Below are 25840 nucleotides of genomic sequence, written 5' to 3' on the forward strand. Positions count from 1 at the left end.
TCTACCTTGTGTGGGCACCGTGAGAAGGAGGCCATACACAGGCAGGAAGCAGATTCTTCTCGAGGACGTGAATCAGTCAACACCCTGATTTTTAACTTCCTATCCACTGTGAGGAACACATTTCTGTTGTTTAAGCCACCCAGCCTACAGCATTTTGTTAAAAGCAGCCTGAGCACACTGAGTAATAAAATAAAATTCCCAGAAGCTATAAAGGAAGAGACTGTGAAATCTAATTGCATATTACACAACAAATTCGTATGAAAAAATACAGTTAAAAGATAAATGAACAAAAAGGTTTACCACACATTATTATTCTATAAATAGCTTACAAATCAACACAAATGATTAATGGCTAAATTGGTAAAAAAAAAAAAAAAAGATATGAACATTTTTGTATCTTTTGATGCCTAGCACGATTCCTTGAGAGAAACTTATGGTAAAAAAGCTAATGATTGAAATCAATAATAAACTAATAATAAACTCTCAGGTTTTTTAAAGCACATAAAATACAGATAGATATGCATATATGGATGTATATAGTGATTTAAGGTTAATTTTACATATAGAATTTTATAGGAATATAAAATCAGAATATTGGGTTAGAAAGGAAAAGGTTAGGCAAAAGTTAATGAACACTTTAAAAATGGCTCAACATCACTTATAATTAACAACAAATAAGCAATGCCATAATAAACAACGGACAGTCAGGTCAGGTCAGGTCAGGTCATGTCAGTCGCTCAGTCGTTCTCCGACTCTCTGCGACCCCATGAACCGCAGCACGCCAGGCCTCCCTGTCCATCACCAACTCCCGGAGTTCACTCAGACTCACGTCCATCGAGTCCGTGATGCCATCCAGCCATCTCATCCTCTGTCGTCCCCTTCTCCTCCTGCCCCCAATCCCTCCCAGCATCAGAGTCTTTTCCAATAAGTCAATTCTTCGCATGAGGTGGACAAAGTACCGGAGCTTCAGCTTTAGCATCATTCCTTCCAAAGAAATCCCAGGGCTGATCTCCTTCAGAATGGACTGGCTGGATCTCCTTGCAGTCCAAGGGACTCTCAAGAGTCTTCTCCAACACCACAGTTCAAAAGCATCAAGTCTTCGGTGCTCAGCCTTCTTCACAGTCCAACTCTCACATCCATACATGACCACAGGAATGGATAAATACACATCTAAACAAGATACTTTCTCTTAACAAACTTACAAGTTGGTAACATCCACTATTGGTGAGCATGTGGTGAACTCCCTCTCACACTGTTGAAAGGAAGGTAAATGATAGAACCTTTTAAGTGAAACATGTATACTATCACGTAAGAAACGGATTGCCACCTACATGTGAAACATGTATACTATCATGTAAAAAACGAATTGCCAGTCTAGGTTCGATACAGGATACAGGATGCTTGGGCTGGTGCACTGGGATGACCTAGAGAGATGATATGGGGAGGGTAGTGGGAGGGGGGTTTAGGGTTGGGAACTCATGTACACGTGTGGCAGATTCACGTCAATGTATGGCAAAACCAATACAGTATTTTAAAGTAAAAAAAATAAATAAATAAAAAATAAAGAGAAAAAAAAATATATATATAAACACTTTTTGGCCTAGCAATTCTACTTCTAGGAATTGTTGATAATAATATGCTCTAAAACCCACAAACTAACCAACCAAGATAAATGCATACTAATTCATGATCAGTTATCATAACAGTAAATAACTAAAAACAACTTTACATATTCATTCAGGGAGAATTATTTAAAGCCATTATGATATACCTTGTCAATGGACTCTAAGGCAGTTGTTTAACAGAACATAGGAAGATCGGATTAAGTTACAGGGAAAAGAAGCAAGGCTCCGATTTTTATATATTGCCATTTGTGTGAATTTTTGAAAGTCCACATGTACACACATGTGTTACACACAGATATTATTCTGGTATTGTCACAAATATTTTTCTGGTAGACAACATGAGAAACTTAACAATGGCTATCCTGGAGGAAGATAATATGGTTGGGGAGCAGGTGGAGGGGGAGCACTCCTCTCTCCAGGGATGCGTCAGGAACACCTCTTCAGATGCAGAGGATCTCACAGAGCACCTGCTGAGAGTGGGCAGGAGTTCCTGTCCATCTGAAAGGAATACACAGATCCACACAGAACTCGGTCTTCCTGTGGATGTGGAAGCGTGAGATGGCGTGGGGCTTGCTCGGTAACACATGTGTACAGCCTGGACGCTTAGGGGAATTTCCCCTGTGTTGGGTAATCCTTTGACCCTTGAGAGAAGCGGCAGATAAATGCTCTTTCCTTCTGTCTGGAAGGCCAATCCTCAGATATAAATGTGTCTGTAACCTCTTGGTGGGTCAAGTGTACGAAAAAGTCAAGCAATCAGTGATGCTTGATACCAAGCAAAAGTCGGCTTGAGTATTGATGCTTCTTCCGTTGCTGCTTCACTCTCATTTTCCCTCGCTCCTGCTTCTCCTCGGTTATGTTTTCTAATATAATGGTAGCACATAGCCTTTGCTTTCTGGGGGTTAAAGATAAGAGGGTTTGCAGATATGAAACCTTGACCTACTATATTCATCTTCCCAACACCAGAGGAATTCGTTGAAGGATGAAGCCAACATAGGTGGATGAGGATATACTAATCACAAAGAAAAGGAGCTGAGCTCACTGGATTATGTCAATGCTTGGCAATTCCAGACTCCAGTTTCATGAAACAATACAACTTCTTACTGTCTCAGTCAAGTAAGTAATTGTATATGCTGTCAATTTCAACTGAAAGTATGCTACCTATGTCTTTAATGTTTCAATCATTATTTGTGATTTCTTCCATTACTTTTAATTCCATTTAATTCTACAATGGGAAATAATTGTGGGATGAAACAAATATCTACCTTTTTTTCTTGGCTTCAAAAAAAAAAAAAATCAATGTCTTTCCATAAGAAGAGGCCAGGGAAGGATACTTTCAATAATGGCTTTATTTTGTGTGTGCCAGTAATATATATTTAAGAATATAATTCTTACAAACAGAGCATTTATTTAAGAAGTCTTTAAACTATGGGTGTATCTTTAATAATTTCTAGGGATCAACCACCCTTCCTGAAAAGACTCCCTTGACGGTATTTAACAATCTGTGTGGCAAACAACTCAATTCAGCTAGCATTTTCTCCTTTCCGAAGCAATTTTTCTTCTACAAAAAAACAACACCTGGATCTTCTCTTGCACTCTGTCCTCCTTGTTCCCTCAAATGCAATCAGTTGCATGGCCTGTGGATTCTCTCCCACACTCCTGCTGATCCTCTGGTTCAAGCGTTCATGATCTTTCTCTGGATAATGGTAGCGGCAGGAGGAGATGCTGTTCGTTCAGTTTCCTGGATTTCTTCTTATTGTGTTAACTTAGTTGTGGTACTTCTCATGTGTCTTTATTTCAAGCAGTCTGTTCATTCGGTTATCTTCTAGTTAAAACAGATTAGAAGAAGGTTTAAGTGATATGTGTGCGTATGTATACATGGATGATGTGAAGAAATGAATAGGACCAAAGACATTTAAAGGCATAATCTTATTTATGAGAAATTATTATCTGCTGGCTCTTGAAGGCAAAAGAACAAAATCTGTGAATATCTGTAATTGAATCTTGCTACTGTTTTCCTCCTTTTTCAGAGTGTTTACTTACTGATTCTTCAAATGATTTTTTTTATAGTTTCAAAACTAAAAGATTATAAGTCTTAAAAACTATAAATGTTTAGAGTTTTGCTGAACTTTTAAATGTTACAATGTATAAAGCATTTAATAAATTCTCTCGTGTACATGAAATACATTTGTTTGACCAGTCAATTGACTTAAGTGTATTATATGTATTGTATGAACAAGGCAGATAAAGACAAAACATTCCAAAAAAAAAAAAAAGAGAGAGAGAGAGATGTTTTCCTGAGTTCTTTTAGTGCCAGATACCTAATATACTCTTCTCTTAGACTCCTAAGGTGATCACAGAAGGTCGGTATTCACATCTCTTTTTTTTCAGATTCATACAATGTGACTACACTCTAAAAATGGCGTGAGCAGGTGGGTGAAGAGTAACCTCTTTTTACTTTGAATTAAATTTCTCTTCTGAGAGACTGAACATATTTTTCCATATTTACTGGCCATTTCTATAATCTCCTGTGGCATTTCCTGTCATGTTGTCCCCATTTGTTTAACCAGGTAGTTTGTTCTTTGTTTACTGATTATAGGAGTTTCCTATGTATTCTTTCTCCCCCTCAACTTTTAAAAAAATTCAAATCTCCAGAAAGGTTCCCGAGAATAGTATAATGAACACCCATACACCCTTCACTTCTATTCACCAATGACCGATTATTAACACTTTGTCAGCTCTCTCTCTCTAACCACCGTCCCCTAAGTTCCTTCTCGGTTACTTGGGGACTCTGAGACACCGTGACACTTCTCATAAACACTATAGCATCTAGTCTGTGCCTGTTAACACCATCCACTATCCTGCTCCCTCAAAGAACTTCACGCAAGCACGGTGAACTTTCACCACCTGCTGTATCACGCATTTCCTGTTTTCTTTCCTTGGAATGTCCAGATCTATCGCTCCTTGAAGGCCCAACCCAAATGTCCTGAGTCCATGCAGCTTTCCCTTCCCAAATTTCCTGGTCTGTGTCTCTTTCGTATCACTTTCTGCTTTCTTCTTGGCACCACAACTGTTTACGTATGCGTTGTATATGCCTCGCATCCTTGAATAGCTCAGGAGCACTTGAGGCCAAAAAGTGTGTCCAAGAGCCAACTTGTGTTTTCACAGAGCTTAGCACAGCTCCTTGCTGATAGGAGGCACTCAACAAATACCTGCAAGACCAACCAGCAAAGCCACTGGACAGATGTTTGTGTATGAGAGAATCAGAGGGGGATCCTGATCCTGTCAGCAACTCATGCTGATTTTCTACAAGTCACTTAACTTTAGTGGGGAGAATACTGATGATAAAATAATAACTTTCTTTTTCAAGAGGAGGCACTTTACATACACTATATAATTTAGTACTTACAACAGCTTTGTGAAGTAGACATTATTACCATATTACAAGTGGAAAGAGAAGTGTATAGAGTAATATGTCCAAGGATGCATAGATGACATGTGGGCTCAATGATTTTTTTGTCTTACTGACCTTTGTTCGACCCTGTCATCTTACCTATTATATATGTTCAAAAAATGTTTGCAAAATAACTTGCTTAAAACTGGGGTATTTCTTCAAGGAGAAAACTGTTTTCTTTCTTTTCTCTTTATTGCATCTATACGAGAGGATGGATATTAGCTGGATCTACGTCATCTCATAACTTAGGCAAATCAGACCATCAACCTGCATGCCTTAAATGTATACAGTGATATCTGTCAATTATTTTTAAATAAAACTAGGGGAAAAAACTAAAATAAATAAATTAGGTGTTTCTTTGTGCCTGCTTGGAATTTTAGAAATTCAATGATTAATGCTATTTAGCCACAGAAAAGAAAAAAAAAAAACCCATACAGATAATTAAAGAAAAGCTGAAACTTTCTGTTATACATAGGAAGTGACACATTAATCTTTGGGACTCTATAATTGGTTTGGCTTTAACTTCCTGATTTATCATGAACAGCAGCAACGCATAAAGAGGTGCATGCTTGAAACATGTCACATTAAGGGGCTTTTTCTTTGGGGTCTGGTGATGAGCTAGGCAATTTTAGCTCTGCTTTTATACTTGGCAGTTCCACCAAAATGCCTCACCTGGGCATCAGTGATTTCTCTATTAAACTCTCTTAGAAGCTGATCTCCTGACCTTGGACAATGCTCAGGCCAAGAGTCCAGTGTCAGGCCCCTCTGTCATCAAACAGGGGATATGGTGCTATGTTTTCACAGGACTGAGAGTCAGTGGCCAGGTACAATCTTTCTGGTTGATTAGGGATGTGGAACCTCAAATAACTGGGCTACAGTTCTCTTAAATTCAGATGCCAAAAACTGATAGGCTTTGCTCTTCAAATGAATAAAGAAAAGAAATTAGTGCATAGAACAATCTGTGGCAAATTTTATTTCCCTGAATTAAAGTCTTTGAAACTATGGCTATGTTTTAGCTTTGAATATATTTATAGGCTTAATAAGCTCTATTAACTCTTTTAAGAGCAGTAAGTAGCCAAGACAAATAGCAGACCAACACCTTCAGAGAGAACGTCAGTGTCCTTTTCCTGCCTCACAGTCTTTATGGCCAAGGTCAGAGGATCAGCTTCTAACAAAGTGGGGGGCAGGAGAGGGGGAAGCCAATGGCTGATGTATAGATACCAACTCCAGATTTGGAATTAGGAAGCCTGCTGTGATGGCCTCCTGGCTCTGAGAGCCTGGGCACATCACTTGCTTGGTCTCTAACACTTGGGGTCCTCAGCAAAAAATTCCTTCCTGGGGCAACTGATAGCATTTCTGACTGCGGGTGTAGAAGCACGTAGCACTGTTGCTTAGCTTAATAAACACTTGATAAATGTTAGTTTTAATCTTTTATACAGTTTGTTATAGATATCTTAGATTCTCTGTTTGAAGGATGACTTGTACTTTGTACCTTGTCCAGAGCAACCAATCAATGAAAGTGCGTGTCCAGTGAATGAATAAATGGATGCATGTGTGTGCTAAACACCTTCAGTTGCATCCAACTCTTCGCGATTCTATGGACCATAGCCCACCATACTCCTCTGTGCATGGGATTCTCCAGACAAGAATAATGGAGTGGGTTTCCATGCCCTCCTCCAGAGGATCTTCCTGACCCAGGGATTGAACCCACATCTCTTATGTTTCCTGTATTAACATGAGGGTTCTTTACCAGTAGCACCACCTGGGAAGCCGGAATAAATGTATTCATGACTGAAAAATATGATCTTTGGTTATAAACATACTCATTCATAAGAAACTGTATTAAAACTGATGAAAGGCAATTGTAATGTTTCATGGTTTCAAAAACTGACAATATTGTTAAAGCTAGCACTTATTACAGAGAAGGTGATGGCACCCCACTCCAGCACTCTTGCCTGGAGAGTCCCGTGGACAGAGGAGCCTGGTAGGCTGCAGTCCATGGGATCGCTAAGAGTCGGACACGACTGAGCGACTTCCCTTTCACTTTTCACTTTCATGCATTAGAGAAGGAAATGGCAATCCACTCCAGTGTTCTTGCCTGGAGAATCCCAGGGATGGGGGAGCCTGGTGGGCTGCCGTCTATGGGGTTGCACAGAGTCAGACACAACTGAAGTGATTTAGCAGCAGCAGCAGCAGCAGCACTTTTTAAGGGCTTAAAGCATGTTAGCTTTGGGGAGTTGTAGGGTAAGGATTTAGTATATGTAAAAGATAGTCATTTAAATCAGAATCCTAGAGCTGGGAATGTGCTGGGTAGAAAGCGCCAAGAAAACATGAGCCATTTTCCCTTTCAACTTTATCAGTTATATTACTTGCAAGTTATTTAAATTTACTGGGTTTAAACTTGTGTGCATTGCAAATACGTTTTGCTTTTAATTCTAGCTTCAGATTTAGCAGACATAAAGATAGAAAATTCAAAATGCAAACAACTGGAAACAATGGAAATGGTATACAATATAGAACATAAAAGCAAGAAGGGTTGTGGGAGAAACTAATGCTCAGAACAACTTGAAAGGAGAAAAGAAATAGACAAAGCGTAATATATCTTCATTAAGGAGAGAGACAGAAACTGAAGCTAGAAAGGCAGTATCATACTACTAGCTAAATGTTGATGTGTTATGTAATTAAAATTTCTAATTGTTTGCGAAAGATGACATATACAAAATACGTCATCCTGCCTTGTAAAGAAAATTTCGGCCTTGCTCAAAAAAGGGCAAGTAGACCATAGAAACTCATGTCCTTAGTACAATTAGTAATTATCTCGATTTTTGTCTTTATTGTAATTCTCATATCCATATTAATATAAAGGATACTAGAGCTTTTAAATACTAGTCCCTCCAATTTGAACACTGCAAATGTGTAAAGAGGAAAACAATGTCAGGTATCCATTTGTGACTGTGCAAATCAATGTCTCTAAAAAGAGCAGTCTGGACTATGGGTTATTCTTGTTACCAAAAAGGAAACAGCCAGTGTGACCATCACCAAGGAAAAAAAGCGCAAAGTACAAACACTGCTAAAAGCAAACAGAATCTTGAACTCTTTGACCTAATTTCAGTTAAGAAAGAAAAGTGTCCCTCGGTTTAGAGCCCACTTATATCTTTGCGGCCATGGAGTTGAATTTCATTGAGTAACTGGTCAGTGGTTGGGGCTGAGCTACACAAAAGGCAGATGAAGCCTTTCCTTCTGAAAGTCAATACATCTTCTCTTAAGGTTCCCAAACATCCCTAACTCTAATCAGTAACTGTCATTAAAAGCTCTCATTATGCGAAGTGAGTGTAATTAGAGCGTCTTGCACTCACAGGGTGTACTGCACAGAGAAGGTTGGAAAGGTTCATAAATTAGTGCCAATTCACTCTGCCTGTGTCTACGGTGCATTCTGCTGTGAAAGAGAGAGAAAAAAAATCGTACTTACACACATTAAGGCAAAAGCCCACTGGCCCTTACAAAATTAGTCTCAACTAACCACAGTGGTTTTTTGAGGGACTCCCTATTTCATTATGTGTCTCAGAAATAAAAGAGATAAAGTTTGCTGCCATCAATAATGCTGAACATAACTGCTGAATCCTGCACATTCCAGGAAATTAATTATTCAAAATCTTGTGGGAATTTTGTCATGGTGGAGAAACGACTTGTCTGCAAATGGAGCTCAGGGAATGCTCAGAATGATCGAGTCCTATATGTGTGCACAACTGCAGTGCTCATCATGATGAGGAAGACACAGCATTCTTCTGTATGTCTACAATTTCTGAAAACTTGGCATCTACATTATAAAATTGTTATGCACAACATAACACATTCGCAGTCTCTTATGGAGAATCCTCATAACACGTCATTATATGTTATAGATTAAAGGGATTGGTAATTATATTTTCTCTTCCTCATCCCTTACACATGCATGTCACAACTGAAAAAAGATTAAAATTGAATGGTTAGAGGCAGAAGATAGAGAAAAAATACACTGGGATCTCTTTATTTTGGGAGACAGAATGGATGTGTGCATACACAGACGTGTGTGTCTGCATGCATGTATGTATGTACACACACACACACAGACACAGAGTGGCACCGAAGAAGATTCCTGAGAGTCCCTTGGACTGCAAGGAGAGCCAACCAGTCCATCCTAAAGGAAATCAACCTTGAATATTCACTGGCAGGACTGATGCTGAAACTGAGGCTCCAATACTTTGGCCACCTGATGCAAAGAGCTGACTCACTGCAAAAGACCCTGAAGCTGGGAAAGATTGAGGCAAAAGCAGAAGGGGGTGGCAGAGAATTGAGATGGTTAGACAGCATCATCAACGCAATGGACATGAATTTTAGAAAGCTCCAGGAGGACAGACGACTCTAATGTGCTACACAGTCCATGGGTTGCAAAGAGTCGGACACAACTTAGTGACTGAACAAGATACATATACACACACATAACACACTCATATGTATATAGTCATACATGTACACAGTCATATAACCATGAACCTCAGGTTTACTGAAAACCTGGAAATTGACAATGCCATCACTGACTTTTATCCCAGGGATCAATACCCAAGAAAGGAATACTAGTGTAAATATTCAGTATTCCCCCAAAAGGTCTCTTTAGAGATGAGCCAAACTCTCAATCCTTGATGAAAGATTTCAAAGCATTCTCAATACTTGAGCCAGAACAATCTTTCTCAAACTCAAATCTAATTATGTCATTCCCCTGTGGAAATTCTTCCTATTGCCCTTAGAATAAAGCCCTAAATCCTCTTAAACAAGGCCCATGAGACCCTGTGTGATCCAGCCACCCCAGCCTACCTCAGCCTCATCACAAGCCATTCTTCACTTCACTTTCTGAGTTCCGGCACAATGACTTTCTTTTGGCTCTTTGGAACTACTGCACAACCCGGGGGAAATACAGCTGATATTTTACAATAACTATAAATGGAGTATAACCTTTACAAATTGTAAATCACTATACTGCATACCTATAACTTACATAATATTGTATAGCAACTACATGTCAATAAAAACAGGTAAATAAATAAATCACATTAAAAAACTGTGTTATGATTACAGTAAAATTGTCTCAAAGACTCACAGAAGATCTACCTCAATGAACATAACTAATCCTAGCATCTAAACATGCACTTCCCAGGTGGCTCAGTGGTAAAGAATCTGCCTGCCAACGCAGGAGACTAAACAGTCAGTATTACTCATGCTATGCCTGAAAATCTATTCAGAATAACTGCAAATTTTCTTGAACTTAATATGAAAGGCCAGAATCAATGACTATGGGTCTGTGTCAAGGTCAGTCGCAGATTCCAAATTCTCATAATCCATGGTTATGACATGAACAAAAACCTGACTTAAATGTTAGTTTCAATATTTTTCCTCATTAAGTCTTTCATCTCCTAGCACTGCAGCTGAAAAGCAAAATAAATAGGTCTTCTTCCATAGTCTTCCTTTCTATCTTTCTGTAACAAAGTGTTAATGATTATCGACATGGCCAAAGCCGTGAGACAGTTTGACATAAAAAAAAAATTCAAGGAGTACAAACACCATACCTTTAATCACACATTATAAAGGCTAATTATACTAGGCCAGCATTTATATGAGGACACCAAGACAAAAAACTGTCACTATGCCTTTAACAATACGCCTACTTAGAGAGCCTGCATTGGCTCACAGAGTAAATAAATATAAACCACATGAGCAACTGAAAATATGGAGGACCTGGGAAAGACGCAAAGACATGTCCCTTCTACATCCTTTTTTGCATCTGTGTTTCTGTGGGATCACATTCCTTTATATTCTCATTCCTATGAGTGTAAAGTGAACAATCTATATTTTTAAAAAACACATGTCTTTTTTAGACATACAAGAACTTTGTTCAGCTATCAGAATTGTCTAAGGCAAATAGCCTTCTCTCAGGAAGACTTCCCTGACTATTTCTATCCCACCCACAAAATCTCTGAGCTCTCACTCCTTGTTACCACGTCACATGCCCCTCAGTTACATGCTTCCTTGTTAAGCTGTACAGTTTCTACTCTCTCGATCTTCATATATTCATGTGTACATGTATTCTCCTTTACAGCAGCAGCTCATCTGGGGTAGGTTTTTCACATGATTAAAATCGGCCCGGCTTTCCCCAAGTACTAGCATAATGAACGCACAAAAATGATAGGACAATTCACTTCACAAGTAAATGAACGTGGCTGCTGTGTGCACAGTGGATTCAGGTGCTAGTGCGTATTTGCTCCAACATACACTAGCATCAGATATGATGTAACAACCTACTAAAATGTTGTGACTAAAAGTGAAAAATCAAAACAATGTGTATATGGATAGCTAGGAAGCTAGTTAGAGGACTACCCTGCTAAAGGAGCATTTCTCCTTTGGTTAGTCAATATTTCAACGTATTTTCTGTCCCCAAAGGTTGCCCCCACACTGTACGTGTAGATAACCATATATGCCATTTGTTTTTCTTTGCTCAATTTGGACTTTATAGAACTTAATATTCACAAAAATATATAAGAGATCCTCATAAAAGTAAGTCAAGTTGGCCCTGAATTCCAGACACAGATCATACTCTTTGCCTCACATCATGGATTCTTCTTATCATAGGTCAATTTACAGGCTTTTTTCCCCCTCTCTACATCCTTTCAATATTAATTATTCTTTTTTCTCTCTAGTCCAGATCTACTAGCCAACAGGTTAATCATGTCTATCTGAAGAGAACTGATAAGGTAAGTAGACTCTGGTATCGTTTGATATTTTATACCCCAGTTTATTTACCCTGTTTAATCCAGTTCTTTGGAGGCAAAAGGGGGACCATTATATTGTTTTAAATAAAGAGATAACTAATGAATCCAAAGTAATTCAAAGGGCTGAGAATCTTGAAAGACACAGAGACAGTGGTAGAAAAGCCTGTTTCAATGGAGGGGGTGAATGAAGTATAAAATTTCTCTCCAGTGATGGATATTCTACCCAAAGCTTTAAAGAAAATGCAATATTTCATGCATTATGGTATGAAAGTCGAAAGCTCATGAAAGTAGAAAAGGTTGATACTTTTAGATTACATTACTCTAAATAAAGAAGGAGTTGGTGCTGACACCGCCTTAAATATACTGCATATTGACATGCTTTTGAAGGAATTATAGTTGTGCGGCCCAAGTCAAAATCAAATTGCGTTCAATCAGCTGCGGCATATTTTTTAAAAATAAAAACATATTAGGAGACAAATATATGAAAAGGTCTTTATCAACTTTGCTTTCTATATATCGAATTTTTAAATCCCTTATTTGCAAGCCAAAAATATGTACATTGGTGAAATTGTGGGATTATGCATATATTCATAGAAAAAGTACTTTCACACACACACACAATTATGCATATATTCATAGAAAAAGTACTTTCACACACACACACACACACACACACACACACACACACACACACACACATTTCAGTCCACCACCTTCTCAAAAGTTCACCAAGAGTAAAAAAGCAGGAAGGGATCTGTTCCTTTAGAATTCAGTACTAAATGTTTAAACCCATAAAAGGAAAAGTCCCTGAGATTTACACATAAAGAACAATGGGAAAAGTGAGAAAAATAAGAGAATCAAGTCAAACATTCTGTAAAACGAATTCAGACTTTAGGGTTTTACAGGGCATTAATCTAATATATGCCAAATTAGATTTTCAAATTCCATAATATTTGATTTCTTTTCTAAAACTGGTTTACCCTCAATCCCAGAAGTTTTTCTTTCAAAGATAAACTGCAATTCTGAGATTTCTATTCAACTAGGAGCTCTACTGTTGATTTTTAAGTATTTATGAATCATATTTATGATTTTACCTTCTCTAAACATTATTTTTGACTTTAATAAAGTTAAGACAGATGTAAGAACTAAAAGATGGCTTAATGCGGATCAAATAACAACATTCATTTAAAAACCAGGCGACCTGTACACTATTTGTCAACTGAAATAATGTCACAAAAGTCTTTAGACATCTGGGAATTTCTTCCAACTTAACAATTCCAGCAACAACAAAGAAATCCAAGCATTTCAGGATAAGATAGAGCTGCTTTCAGAACACAATTCCCCAAATATATACAAATCGACCACAGGTAACTTTTCTGCTTTTGCTGTGGGACTATAACCTTTAGCTTGAAAAATCCATGACTATGCTCTAGTCTGCACCAGGAAGAATTTGCACAGCAGTCTGAGATTTTTAGCAACTGGGCAGTTTGAGCTTTCCTTCACAGGCTGCTTAGCAGGGTTTTTCACTAATATCACTCCTCAACAGCAAGTCTCAAAGTGAGATTGCCCAAGAGAAGTCCTTCACTTTGTCCTGGCCTCTCATGCTGACGTGGTATTAAGATGTAAATCTGTGGGTTGTTCAAGAGCAAATGAGGACTTCCCTGGTGGTCCAGTGGCTAAGACTCTGGGCTCCCAAATTAGGGATCTCCGGTTCGATTCCTGGTCTGGGAACTATATCCCACATGCCACAACTAAAGAACCTGCATGCTGCAACAAAGATCCCATCTGCGGCAACTCAGAACCATTACAGCTGAAGAGATAAATAATTTCTTTTTAAAAAAGAGCGAATAAAAGATTGCAGCAGGATACTCAAGGATGTTATCCCTGTACAGTTGAATAATCTGGGGTAAACAGAAGAGTGGAGAAACACCTTTACAGATTCTCTGGAGTATGATTTAAGGATACAAACCAAAGCGGAAACTAAAGCTGAAAGAAAAAACTGCACAAAGCAATAACAAAAGAAGTTGTTCACTTGGGGTAGAGGCTCTGGGGACCAGAGTCTAAGAGGCAGAGTTGTAAAGCACAGTGAGCTCTTCAGGCAGTCCACATGTGTGTAATGGCACAGGTGTTCAAAGCGTTACTGACAGAACGTTGGCATTTTCTACAATAGCATGTAATCAGAGCGCTCTGAGATTTCTGAAGACATGTGGAAATGTGTAGGCATAAGCAAACACCTGCGAGCAACTCTCGTGGAGTCTTCTGCTAGACCCCTTCAACCAAAAAGAGAAAAAGATTCCGTACTGAAAAAAGAAAAGAGTTACATCTCTTTAACGTAAGTCAGTGTCCTTACAATTTCATGTTTATTCCAGTGATGAAATATCAAGATACAAGAACGAGCTACATGAACACTGGTCATAGTTTAATGACACTTATATGCACACACAATGAGCACATAGAATGAATGTGTGATATCTACTACAGCTTACCTATTTGGTTGTCTTTCTAGTTCAAGCACAGTAACAGAAGGAGTATCAAAAAGGTTCTTCATCACAAAAGAAGTCAAAGAAGACAAATGAAGATCAAGAAAATCAGAAACTCTGAAGGAGAATCTACATGAGATGACATTGTAACAACAGTGGAACAGTCCTTTTAAGAAAAGTAGACAAGTCTTGGACCAGAGATCAGGAAGCCCTTTAATTTGATGTAATAAGAATCAGCTTTATCACTGCATGCTGGACTTACTCTCCTTCAGAAACAAATCTCTGGGTGATGGCTAAAGACAAGAAGGATGAATTGTGGCCTTAGAAAGGGTTTTTGTGGACAGAAACAAGGGCAAGTCTATCCTGAAGAAGAAAAGAAGGGAGAGAAAAAATAGCCAAGGTGGGAAAAGGGAAAACTTGTCTGTGAATATGTATCACAGACAGATTACTAACTAGGAAAACTTGCAAATCCCCAGACTTTTTGTTCTACCCTGAGTCCAGGAAAATGGTTCATTTATTCTACAGCTATTTGACCCAGTCTAGGTGCCAGGTACTATACAGACAGTAGCAATATTAGAATGAAAAAGGCAGGCAAGGACACTCCTCTCTCAGAGCTTATACTTTAATGGGGATTGTCACACAACAGATACATTAACAAAATAACTTTGATAATGATAACAGCCTTGAAGAAAATAACACAGGTTGGTGTGATAGAAAGTACTCGGGAGGCACTCAGGGGAGGTCACGGAGGAGGTGCCGTGTGAAGTGACATCCGAGTGACAAGAAGGATACAATCCAGTGAAGACAGGAGGAAAGGATGTTCCAGAGAGAGGGCAAATGGCTAATGTTAATAACACAAAGGTCCTAAGGGAAAACAGGTTTGCTGTGTTGCTGAAGTGTGGTGAGCATGGGGTATGGTATAATATGGGGCTGAGGAAGAAGGCAGGGCTAGGTATAAGGACCTTATGGTTGGAATAAGGTGTCTAGCTTTTATCCTAAGGGCAACAGAAGACACCAGAGACATCTTAAAAACAGGGAAGAGCTAAGAAAGAGCATAGTGACACAATGTGAGTTTATATTCTGAGATTACTTTAGCTGATAGGTGAAATAAAAACTTTAGGGAGATTAGAGTAGAAGCAGGGGGATCAATTAGGGCATAACCGTTCACTTTCACTTTTCACTTTCATGCACTGGAGAAGGAAATGGCAACCCACTCCAGTGTTCTTGCCTGGAGAATCCCAGGGACAGGGGAGCCTGGTGGGCTGCCGTCTATGGGGTCGCACAGAGTCAGACACGACTGAAGTGACTTAGCAGCAGCAGCAGCACTAACAAGCAAGAGTTGATGGCATCTTGGATTTGGGTAGTGAAATAGCAATCCACTCCAGTACTATTGCCTGGAAAATCCCATGGACAGAGGAGCCTGGTAGGCTACAGTCCATGGGGTCGCAAAGAGTCGGACATGACTGAGCGTCTTCACTTCACAGTGAAGACAAAGAGAAGATAATGAATTCAAGATATATTTAGAAGGTAGATCCAATAGGACATGCTGATGACTTAGATATAGAGAGAAGGAAGTGGTGAAAAGAGAGAAGTCTAGAAAAACTTTTAAATTCAAACAATGGTTAGAGCAGCTTCACAGGTGGCTCAGTGGGAAAGAATCCACCTGCCAATGCAGGAGACGCAGGTTCCCTACAGCCCATGGGATTGTAGTCGGACATGACTGAGCGACTGAACATGCAATGCAATGCTGCTGAGTTGCTTCAGTCGTGTCCAACTCCATGTGACCCCAAGGGCGCAGCCTGCCAGGCTCCTCTCTCCACGGGGTTCTCTAGGCAAGAGTACTGGAGTGGGTTGCCAAGCCCTCCTCCAGGGCATCTTCCCAATCTAGGGACTGAACCCAGGTCTCCCGCACTGCAGGCAGATTATTTACCATCTGAGCCACCAGGTAAGCAACATACAATGGTTAGAGCCATTTACTGAAATGAGAAAGATTAGGGGAGAAGCATTTTAAGGATGGGGGGAGGTCAAGAATTTAATTTTGCTTGTAGTCAACCTGAGATGCTTATTAGACATCCAAGATATGACACCAAATAGACAATTTGATGTATGAGTCTGGCATTTGAGGAAGAAGTTGGTGCTGAAGATATCAGTTTGGAAGCAGATGCATTTTGATGTTCCATAAAACCATGGGATTGGATAACTTTCCAAGGGAGACAAAGCAAAGAGCAGAACCTGCCACGAAGCCCTGAGACACTCTAACATTCAGAAGTTAAGCAGAGCAGAGAACCCACATAAAAGGAGCACAAAATATCTGGGATGGAAAGCAGGATCTTGAGTCATTTTTTGAGTGACTGATACAAAAAATACTTGAAACGTTTATTAAACATCTACTAGATGAGGATGCCTACTGTGGCAGGAATCAGAAGAGAACTAAGGACATGGACTTGAAATCAAAACTATTAATGCAATGAGGTAACATCTCACAACTGTCAGGATGCCCATCAACAAAAAGTCTACAACTGATAAATGCTGGAAAGGGTGTGGGGAAAAGGGAACCTTCCTCCACCATTGGTGGGAGTATAAATTGGTACTGCCGCTATGGAGAACAGTGTGGAGATTCCTTAAGAAACTAAAAATAGAGCTACCACATGATCCAACACTCCCACTCCTGGGCATCTATCCATAGAAAATTCTAATTTAAAAAGATACATGCACCCCTGTGTTCATAGCAGCACTATTTACAATAACCAAGACATGGAAGCAAACTAAATATCCAACAGATGAGTGGATAAAGATGTGGCCCATATATATAATGGATATTAGCCGTTTAAAGAAAGAATGAAATGAGGTCATTTGCAGAAACATGGATGGACCTACAGATCATCATACTAAATGAAGCATATCAAAGATAAATGCCATCTGGTATCACTTATGTGTGGAATCTAAGAAAACGATACAAATGAACTTATTTACAAAACAGAAACACTCACAGACACAGAAAATAAACTTATGGTTTGCTTTCAAACAAACAAAGGGGAAAGGTAAGTAGGAAAGATACATTAGGAGTTTGGGATTAGCAGATACAATCTACTATAAAATAAAATAGATCAACAACAAGGATTTACTGTACAGCACAGGGAACTATATTCAATATTTTTAATATAATAGAAAAGAATTTAAAAAAATTATATATATATATACACACACACATATCTGAATCACTTTGCTTATAACTGAAACTAATACAATATTATAAAGAAACTATACCTCAATAAAAAAATTTTTTTTAAGATATGGGCTGGGAATTTCAGCACTTGAGCTCTTTGATAAGGAGCAGAACCCTAACCCTTAACTCGGGGAAATTGGTTCAAAAAAAAAAAAAAACAACAGGCTAAGCTTAGGGTCCCTCTAGACTTACTGTCTGATGACAGACAGATGAACAAACAGGCTATCAAGAGTTGCTATTCTCCACGCACATTACAACAGTTATCAGTCTGACCTTGCAGATATATAGATTTTTTTTTCTTAAGATTTTTCAAGTGGATGTTTGTACTTTTTGACCATCTTTACCCAGTTCATTTCCCACCCCCACAAATATTAAAAGTGAAGTGAAGTGAAGTTGCTCAGTCGTGTCCGACTCTTTGCAACCCGTGGACTGTAGCCCACCAAGCTCCTCCGTCCATGGGATTCTCCAGGCAAGAATACTGGAGTGGGTTGCCATTTCCTTCTCCAAATATTAAAAACAGAAGTAAAAGAATACCAAGGAAACAGAAATGAACTAACATGTAATAAAGATTGTATAAAATGTGTGTTGACATTTAGGGAATATACATTTACATATAGGCATGTAAAGAGGGTGAGAAATAAGAAAAATACCCCAAGGAAAACAAAGCAAAAACAAAAGTCCCACTGAAAGGAAAGAAATGGTAAACACTGAAGGTCCCCAAGAGTAGAAACAGCTAAAACTGGCTTGCTCAGTAAGGAGCCAGAGAGGAGAATCAGCCATTCGGTCACGACCAATCAGTATTTTTCTTAGGGACTGCAAGCTGCTGTAACAGCAGAGCTAACAGTCCCCATGCTGGAAAAGCCTGCACTCCGTCTGAGCGCCCTCACATACACTGGCTGCTGGCCCCCAGTAACCCGAGGTGCTCGGGCAATCCCCTCACCCTCTCTGTGCTGTTCCCATCCTCCCCCCAACCCGTGGTCACCGTCTGGCTTGATTCACCTTCTGGATGATGATGGATGACTTAATTACGGAAATAAAGGCAAGAATCAGCTACAAGGAAAGAAGCCAAATATGAACAAAAGGGCAAGGATGAAGCCCTTTCCTCTAGTCTCTTGATAAGCTTTGTATTTCCCTATGCCCGAGAGGCTTGTGTGGATGCTTTTGGTGAGAGAGAGAAGAATGAATGAGGGAAGACGATGCTTAGTTTGCACTCCTCTTACAAGCCAGCAGCTCTGCTCAGACTTTTCGTGTTTCCGTATTTGTTCCTGACAACAATCCTGACTTGCCTGCTGATGAGGAAACTGTGACCCCTCCAAAAGATGAGAATTTTGCCCACATTCAAGAAGCTAGATAGAAGCAGAATTGCTACGTGAAGCCAAATTTTTCTGACTCTAAATATCATTATTTTCTCATTATAAAACACCATGGAGTGGATTACATATGCTTAAAATAAATTAATTAGAAACTAGGGACTTATACATCAACTATATTTCAATTAAAAGTTAGAAACTAATAAAATTACAAAGTGAATAAATCAAAAGAAATTACATGAAAATAATCGATAAAAAATGTATAATGAATTTGTGATTTGGGGTGCTGTGAATCACCATTTTTTTGTTGAGACTGCAAAAGTCAAGTAGCTAAAACTAGATCAATGGACTTTTCTGGTGGCCCAGTGGTTAAAAATCTGCCTTCCAGTGCAAGGGACACAAGTTCAATCCCTGGTCAGGGAACTAAGATCTCACAAGCTTCGGGGCAACTAAGCCTGCAAGCCACAACTAGAGGGCGGGCACACTGCACCTTGAGAAGTCTTCCTGCCACAACTGCAGAGCTCGTGTGCTCCGGAGCTCACGCTCCACAACTAGAGAAGCTTGCACCGTGACAAAGACCCAATGCAGTCCAAAGACCGCAACAACCACCAACAGAAAACTAGGTCAAGAGAAGTTTTGTGAACCATTTTTAGAAAGCGGGTTAAAGGGTAATAATTACATAGCATGTTGGCCTGTTTGTGTATGTGTGTTAGTCACTCAGTCATGCCCCACTCTTTTGTGACCCCGCATGGACTGTAGACTGCCAGGATCCTCTGTACATGGGATTTCTGAGGCAAGAATACTGGGGTGGGTTGCCATTTCCTTGTCCAGGAGATCTATCTTCCTGACCCTGGGATCAAACCTGGATTTCCTGCATTACACACAGTTTCTTTACCAGCTGAGCTAGCAAGGAAGCCTGTAGGCCTGTTTAGAATGAAATAAAAACTTACATCTACAAAACTACACAAAAGAAGAATGAACACACACACACATGGGTGTGCAAGCACAACCCACAATTATTCTACTGAGAGTAAGTTGAAGGTGTGATACACCATTAATACTTCAGCGTGTGAGTTGAGTGAAAGTCGCTCAGTCCTGTCCGACTCTCTGTGACCCCATGGACTATACAGTCCATGGAATTCTCTAGGCCAGAATACTGGAGTGATCGTCCCAACCCAGGGATGGAATCCAGGTCTCCCACATTGCAGGCAGACTCTTTACCAGCTGAGCCACAAGGGAAGCCCACTTCAGCGTGTACGTCCTAAAAATCAAGGACTCTCCCCTGTGTAACTACAGCGTGTGTGTGCGCGTTAGTCACTTCACTCGTGTCCGACTCTCTGTGACCCTAGGGACCATGGCCTGCCAGGCTCCTCTGTCCGTGGGATTCTCCAGGCGAGAATACTGGAGTGGGCTGCCACTTCCTTGTCCAGGGACATAACTACGGTAAAACATGCTAAATTGGGAAATCATCTTGATAGTAATACCACCACCTACCATCGAATCCAGTCCCATCGAGTCTCACCAACTATCCCAGTCGAGAATTATATACCTTGTCCTTGGTTGTCATGTCTGCTTATCTGGAACTACTCCTTTATCTTCCCATGCTGTTTCATAACCTCGGTATTTTTTGAAGCGTACAGCCCAGTTATTTCAGTTTGCCTCTGTTTGGGTTTGTCTGTGTCATTCTCGTGATTAAATGCAGGTGAGGCATTTTCACAGGACTGTCACAATGTCTACACGCTTCTCAGTATACCGCACCCAGCAGCAATGAAGTCTATTTGCCCCATTATTGGGGATGTTCACTTTGCTCATTGGGTTTAAAGGTGGTGTCTTCTAGGTTTCTCATCAGTAAAGTTACTATTCCCTTGTTAATTAAAATACTTTGAGGGTACTGCCATGCTCTTCCTTTATTAACTTTCATGAGCTGCTTTTAACCTCCATGGATGACTCATGCCTAAATCAATTTTTAGTATTACTTCTACAATAGCTGCCAAGTGGCAATTTTCTAATGCCATCATTTTTTTTAATTTATAAAAGTTCATAGCCTGGGATTCTTCTCATTGATTAGCTTATTCACTTATTTACATCAGTATGGACCCTTGGGTTCCTACTTTATTCAGGGTGGTATACTCTTTTACTATCATTTATTTTGATGCTCAAATAATTATAGATTTGTTAGAATTAATCTAGAATTATGTCCTTTCAGGTCAGCTCCTGTGTAACTTCTGACATGGTCTCATGACTTTTTTTCACTTGTTTAAATTGAAGTATAGTTGATGTATAGTTTACATGTTATAGGTGTACAGAATAGTGATTCACAATTTTTTAAGGTTAAATATTCCATTAATGCAAAATACTGGCTCTATACCATGTGGTGTACAATATATCTTTGTAGCTTATTTTATACATAACAGCTTATATCTCTTAGCCCCTTACCCCTACCTTGTCCCTTCCTCCTCCTCTTTCCCCACTGGTCACCACTAGTTGGTTCTCTATACCTGAGTCTATTTTTTGTTGTTGTTATATTCATTAGTTTTTTTTTTCCCCCAATTCCACATATAAGTGATATCATACATTTCTGAGCACTAGTTATCCTCAGTTTATTCATGTCCTCATACCCACCACATGCAGTCAATATCCTGGCCCTGCCAGCCTTGATGGCCTCCTCAGTCTTACCTCCCACCCAAAATCTCAGCTCGACCACTGACTGCCCCTCTTGGTTCTGACCACCTCCTTAGTCCTGGATCCACAGGTTACCCCAACCCTGGCTGCCTCAATGGGAGGGAAGGGAACCCAATTTATTTTTTAAAGAAAAATACGAGGAAGAAAGAAAAAGACAAGGAAAGGAAGAGGAATAGGGGGACAGGAAGAAGAACCCAGCCTCGCTCTTGAATGATTATTTGTGAATATTCTTGGGCAGGGCAGGGGGGCACAGGGCGCATCACTTTCCCACAGCACTTGAAGATACTCCATTATATTTCGTCTTCTCTCACTGCTTTAGAGAAGTCTGCTGTGAGACTAGCTGTGGTTGTTGCTTCAGAAAGCTGTCTTTTCTCTCTGATTGTTTTGAAGATTTTCTCCTTGAGCACCATGTGCAGAGGTTAAGAGCACAGACTTGGGAGCTAGATTATCTGGGTTCAGATCTCGATCTGGCCACAGAGTAGCTGAGTGACCTTAAGAAAATTTAGTAACTTCTTTGTACCTTGTTTTCCTCTTCAATAAAATAATTGTGAGTTACTATCCATAAACAAGTGAGCTAATATGTATACAAAGGTCTTAGGCGATAATTTGGCACAAAATGACACTCCATAAGTGTTTGCTAGTATTACTAGTAATGGTTGCGATTGCAGTGGTCTGTATTGTACTGAAGTTTAATTTTGATTTATTTATATTTATTCTACTTGGGACTCGGTGAACTTCTATCTAAGGATTATATCTCACTAATTCAAAAAAATTATCTCTTTCCAGAGCTCCAATCTGAAACAAGCATTTACATTAATTTCTGGGCCCATAAAGATAGTATAAATTCATTATCTCAAAACCATCTATAGAACAGGCTTGGAATTTCTGTTGTTCACAAGACATTCTTTTTCTTCCATTCAAACTCCCAGCCTAGGACAACACTATCACTTATCTTGGCCAATAAGTAGGGTTTTTTTCTAGTACTTCTTTCACTGAGGGGGCACTTCTTAGGTTCCCAAATTTATATAATGGTCTCAGTTCTAGCTAACTGCCTTGAATATGCCCAAACTACATTTCATGTAGCTGTATGGATTTGTTGTTGTTTGGTCGCTAAGTTGTATCCAACTCTTTTGTCACTCCATGGACTGTAGCCTGCCAAGCTCTTCTGTCCAGGGGATTTCCCAGGCAAGAATACTGGAGTGGGTTGCTAGCTTCTTTTCCAGGGGATCTTCCTGGGTCAGGGACTGAACCCGCATCTCCTGCATTGGCAGGGGGATTCTTTACCACTGAGCCACCAGGAAATACTTAGTACCTAAATATGAAGGTCTGTACCATTCTTACATGTACAACTTTGGCATTGACGATTGTCCTTTTGACAGAAATTCTGAGAATTGGAACTGACCAGTTCTACCAAGAGTAGGCTGAACAACAAAATGGTTTGTCGTTGTGGAATCTGAAGTCAGAAAGATGTAAGTTCAAATCTTGACTTAATCACTTAATAACTGTATCAATGTGGGGGAGAGAAGAACACTAACCCCCTGGTAGGTCAGACGGTAAAGCATCTGCCTACAATGCGGGAGTCCTGGGTTCGATCCCTGGGTCAGGAAGATCCCCTGGAGAAGGAAATGGCAACCCACTCCAGTATTCATGCCTGGAAAATCCCACGGACCGAGGAGCCTGGTGGGCTACAATCCATGGGGTCGCAAAGAGTCAGACACGACTGAGTGACTTCACTTCCTCATTTATAATATAGGATAATAACAGCTACTGTTAGGACAAATATAATACAAACATAATACCTACTAAATGTTTAGCAATAGCTCCAAGTCCAGGGCAGCTTTGATAGCTGGTATTACTGTATGCAACAATAATAAATACGTAAAGGTTGATTTATTTACTTGGCTGCGTCAGGTCTTCGTCGCGGCTCATGGAATCTTTATTGCTTCATGTGGGATCTTTGTGGCTTTGCATGGACTCTCCAGTTGTGGTGTGAGCTCAGTAGTTGAGACACATGAGCTTAATTGCTCTGCAGTATGTAGGATCTTATTTCCCTGAACAGATATTGAACCTGGATCACTCGCATTGCAAGGTGGATTCCTTCCACTGGACCACCAGGGAAGGCCCTGCTGTTACTATTTTTAAGTGTTTCTGTTATTATTTTTAAGTGTTTTCAATTTTACTTCACACTGTAAAATTACCATCTAAAAAGACTGTATCTACATACACACCTACCAAGAGTGTGTATTGCTAAGTCTTTCCAATTTAACCAATAATAGGTCTTGTCAGTCTTGTTCAACTTTCCTAATTTTATAGATGGAAACATTTTCATTTGCACTGATTGGCAGTGTGGTTGTACACCTCCTAGGTTTATTGCTCATCCATGGTGGTTCCTGTGAGTGACCATTAAAGATCTTTGCTCATTTTCCTCCTGGTATATGTATTTGTTTCTTCTTTATCTGCAAGAATTCTTTACACATAAAATAAAAACATCCTTGAGTATATTTTGCCTGGTAGTTACAATGAACAAACTGATACTGAAAGCACTCTTTTTTTTTTTTTTTACAGAGGATGAATCCACTGACATATCACTGTGAGAATAAGCCGAAGAAGTCTTCAGTGATGTACTTGCAGTGGTATTGGTTATTACCAATCTCGCTTGCCAGACTCATACGAAGATAGCATATGACCTCATCTTTCTTTCCAAGCCAGACTTGACTTCATCTTGCCTAATCAGCACAAAATTCTGTTTCTATAGGATGTCCCAGAGAACATAATAATAATAAAAAAGGAGGCCTGTTTAGCACACTAAATTTACAATTACTTAGGATACGTTCAGAGTGTACAGGAAGATCTGCTACATCTTTTCTTTTGCTTGAAAATAAATTCACCCCAAGCTTTTAAAAATTACTTTTCTGTCCCTGTTAGGTAGCTCCACTTCTTATATTTCAAGAGAGTTTCAAGAATTTCCTTCCATCTTCCCATTTCCAGATCTAGCATCTTGGTCCAATTTCTCCTTACCCGTGCCATTCAGGATTTGATAGATTTTTACTTTGCAGGCCCATGAGTCCTAATCTTTCACTTTGTCCTCATATGTCAATTCCTCTTCCCTTCCTCCTACTCCTCTGATCATTTTATAATGAATTGGTAACCACAATAATGAAATTTACAGAGAAAACTAAATTTTGAGATGCTGCCATAACTAATGGAGACAGAGAAATGATGAAAAGAGCTTTAATGAGGTTTGAGGTATGGTTGGAATATTACAGATTGAAAATCAATTTGGAAAATGCTGTCAGCTTCATCCACAGGGGGGAAATTACTTAAACACACACATCTAAAAGGGTAGGAGTAACTTTGAAGGCAATGAAGAACTGAGAATTATTCTATAATAGAGAAAAAGAGAGGTTCTTTCCTATTTATCATCTATTGCTATTTTGCCATGATTAAAGGTGGGCTTCCCTTACGGCTCAGCTGGTAAAGAATCCACCTGCAATGTGGGAGACCTGGGTTCAATCCCTGGGTTGGGAAGATCCCCTGGAGAAGGGAAAGGCTACCCACTCCAGTATTCTGGCCTGGAGAATTCCATGGACTGTATAGTCCATGGGGTCGAAAAGAGTCAGACATGACTGAGCACTTTCACCTCACCTCAAAAGTCTAAGTAGGTAAATATCAAAATACCTTGGGTATTCAAATTCTGGAAGGACTAATAAATAATTAGGCATTTGACTATTATAACTAGTTTACTCTTAACACTACATAATGTTGAAGGTAAAAGAGTTTTATGGCTTCTTTACAACATCGCATACAAAAACATTGCCTAATTTTGGTCCTTTCATACAACACATTTTATTTTCCTCAACAGAAAAAACTGAATTTTGCGAACTCTGAACTGATGGATATTTTACAGAAAAACATATCTTTACCATAAAACCATTTATGCCAGCTACTGCACGGACTGTAAAGCACCATATACATCAGAGAGAAATTACTGCTTAAACAGATTATCAGGTCGTAGAACAATTAGAAGTTGCAGTTCTCTTAAAATAACTCTAGTGAGACCTGGAAAACTGCTTCAAGTCTGGGCTGTTTAAGCATTCAACAGATTCTCTGTTTTTAATCTTTGAAAATTAGATGAAAGCTATGACCTTTCTCTCTAGAAAAACCCATATACAATTACAGAATACATTTTGAGTATAAATTTTCAGAACATACTAGGACTCCAAGTCTCCAGGCTAAAAAATTCTTTCTCTAGAGGAAATTTGGTTT

General features: G+C 39.4%; 1 protein-coding gene across 5 annotated transcripts in view; it reads right to left on the reverse strand.

The window, feature by feature from the left end:
- SLC10A7 (solute carrier family 10 member 7) overlaps positions 1–25840 on the reverse strand; it is a 302825-nt gene that overhangs the window by 150698 nt on the left and 126287 nt on the right. Inside the window, exon 5 of one of the 5 annotated variants that reach the window (XM_018061586.1) lies at positions 3021–3447. The exons of 3 other annotated variants lie outside the window; for them this stretch is intronic. Coding sequence is in view for 1 of the 2 variants with exons in the window: in XM_018061585.1 (XP_017917074.1) it covers positions 3433–3447 (15 nt within the window). In the remaining variant the exon portion in view is untranslated. Of the gene's footprint in view, positions 1–3020; positions 3448–25840 lie in introns of those variants that run through there. One more of the 5 variants, XM_018061585.1, reaches the window with a different exon arrangement.

This window comes from Capra hircus, chromosome 17, assembly GCF_001704415.2.
Source record: "Capra hircus breed San Clemente chromosome 17, ASM170441v1, whole genome shotgun sequence".
NCBI lineage: Eukaryota > Metazoa > Chordata > Mammalia > Artiodactyla > Bovidae > Capra > Capra hircus.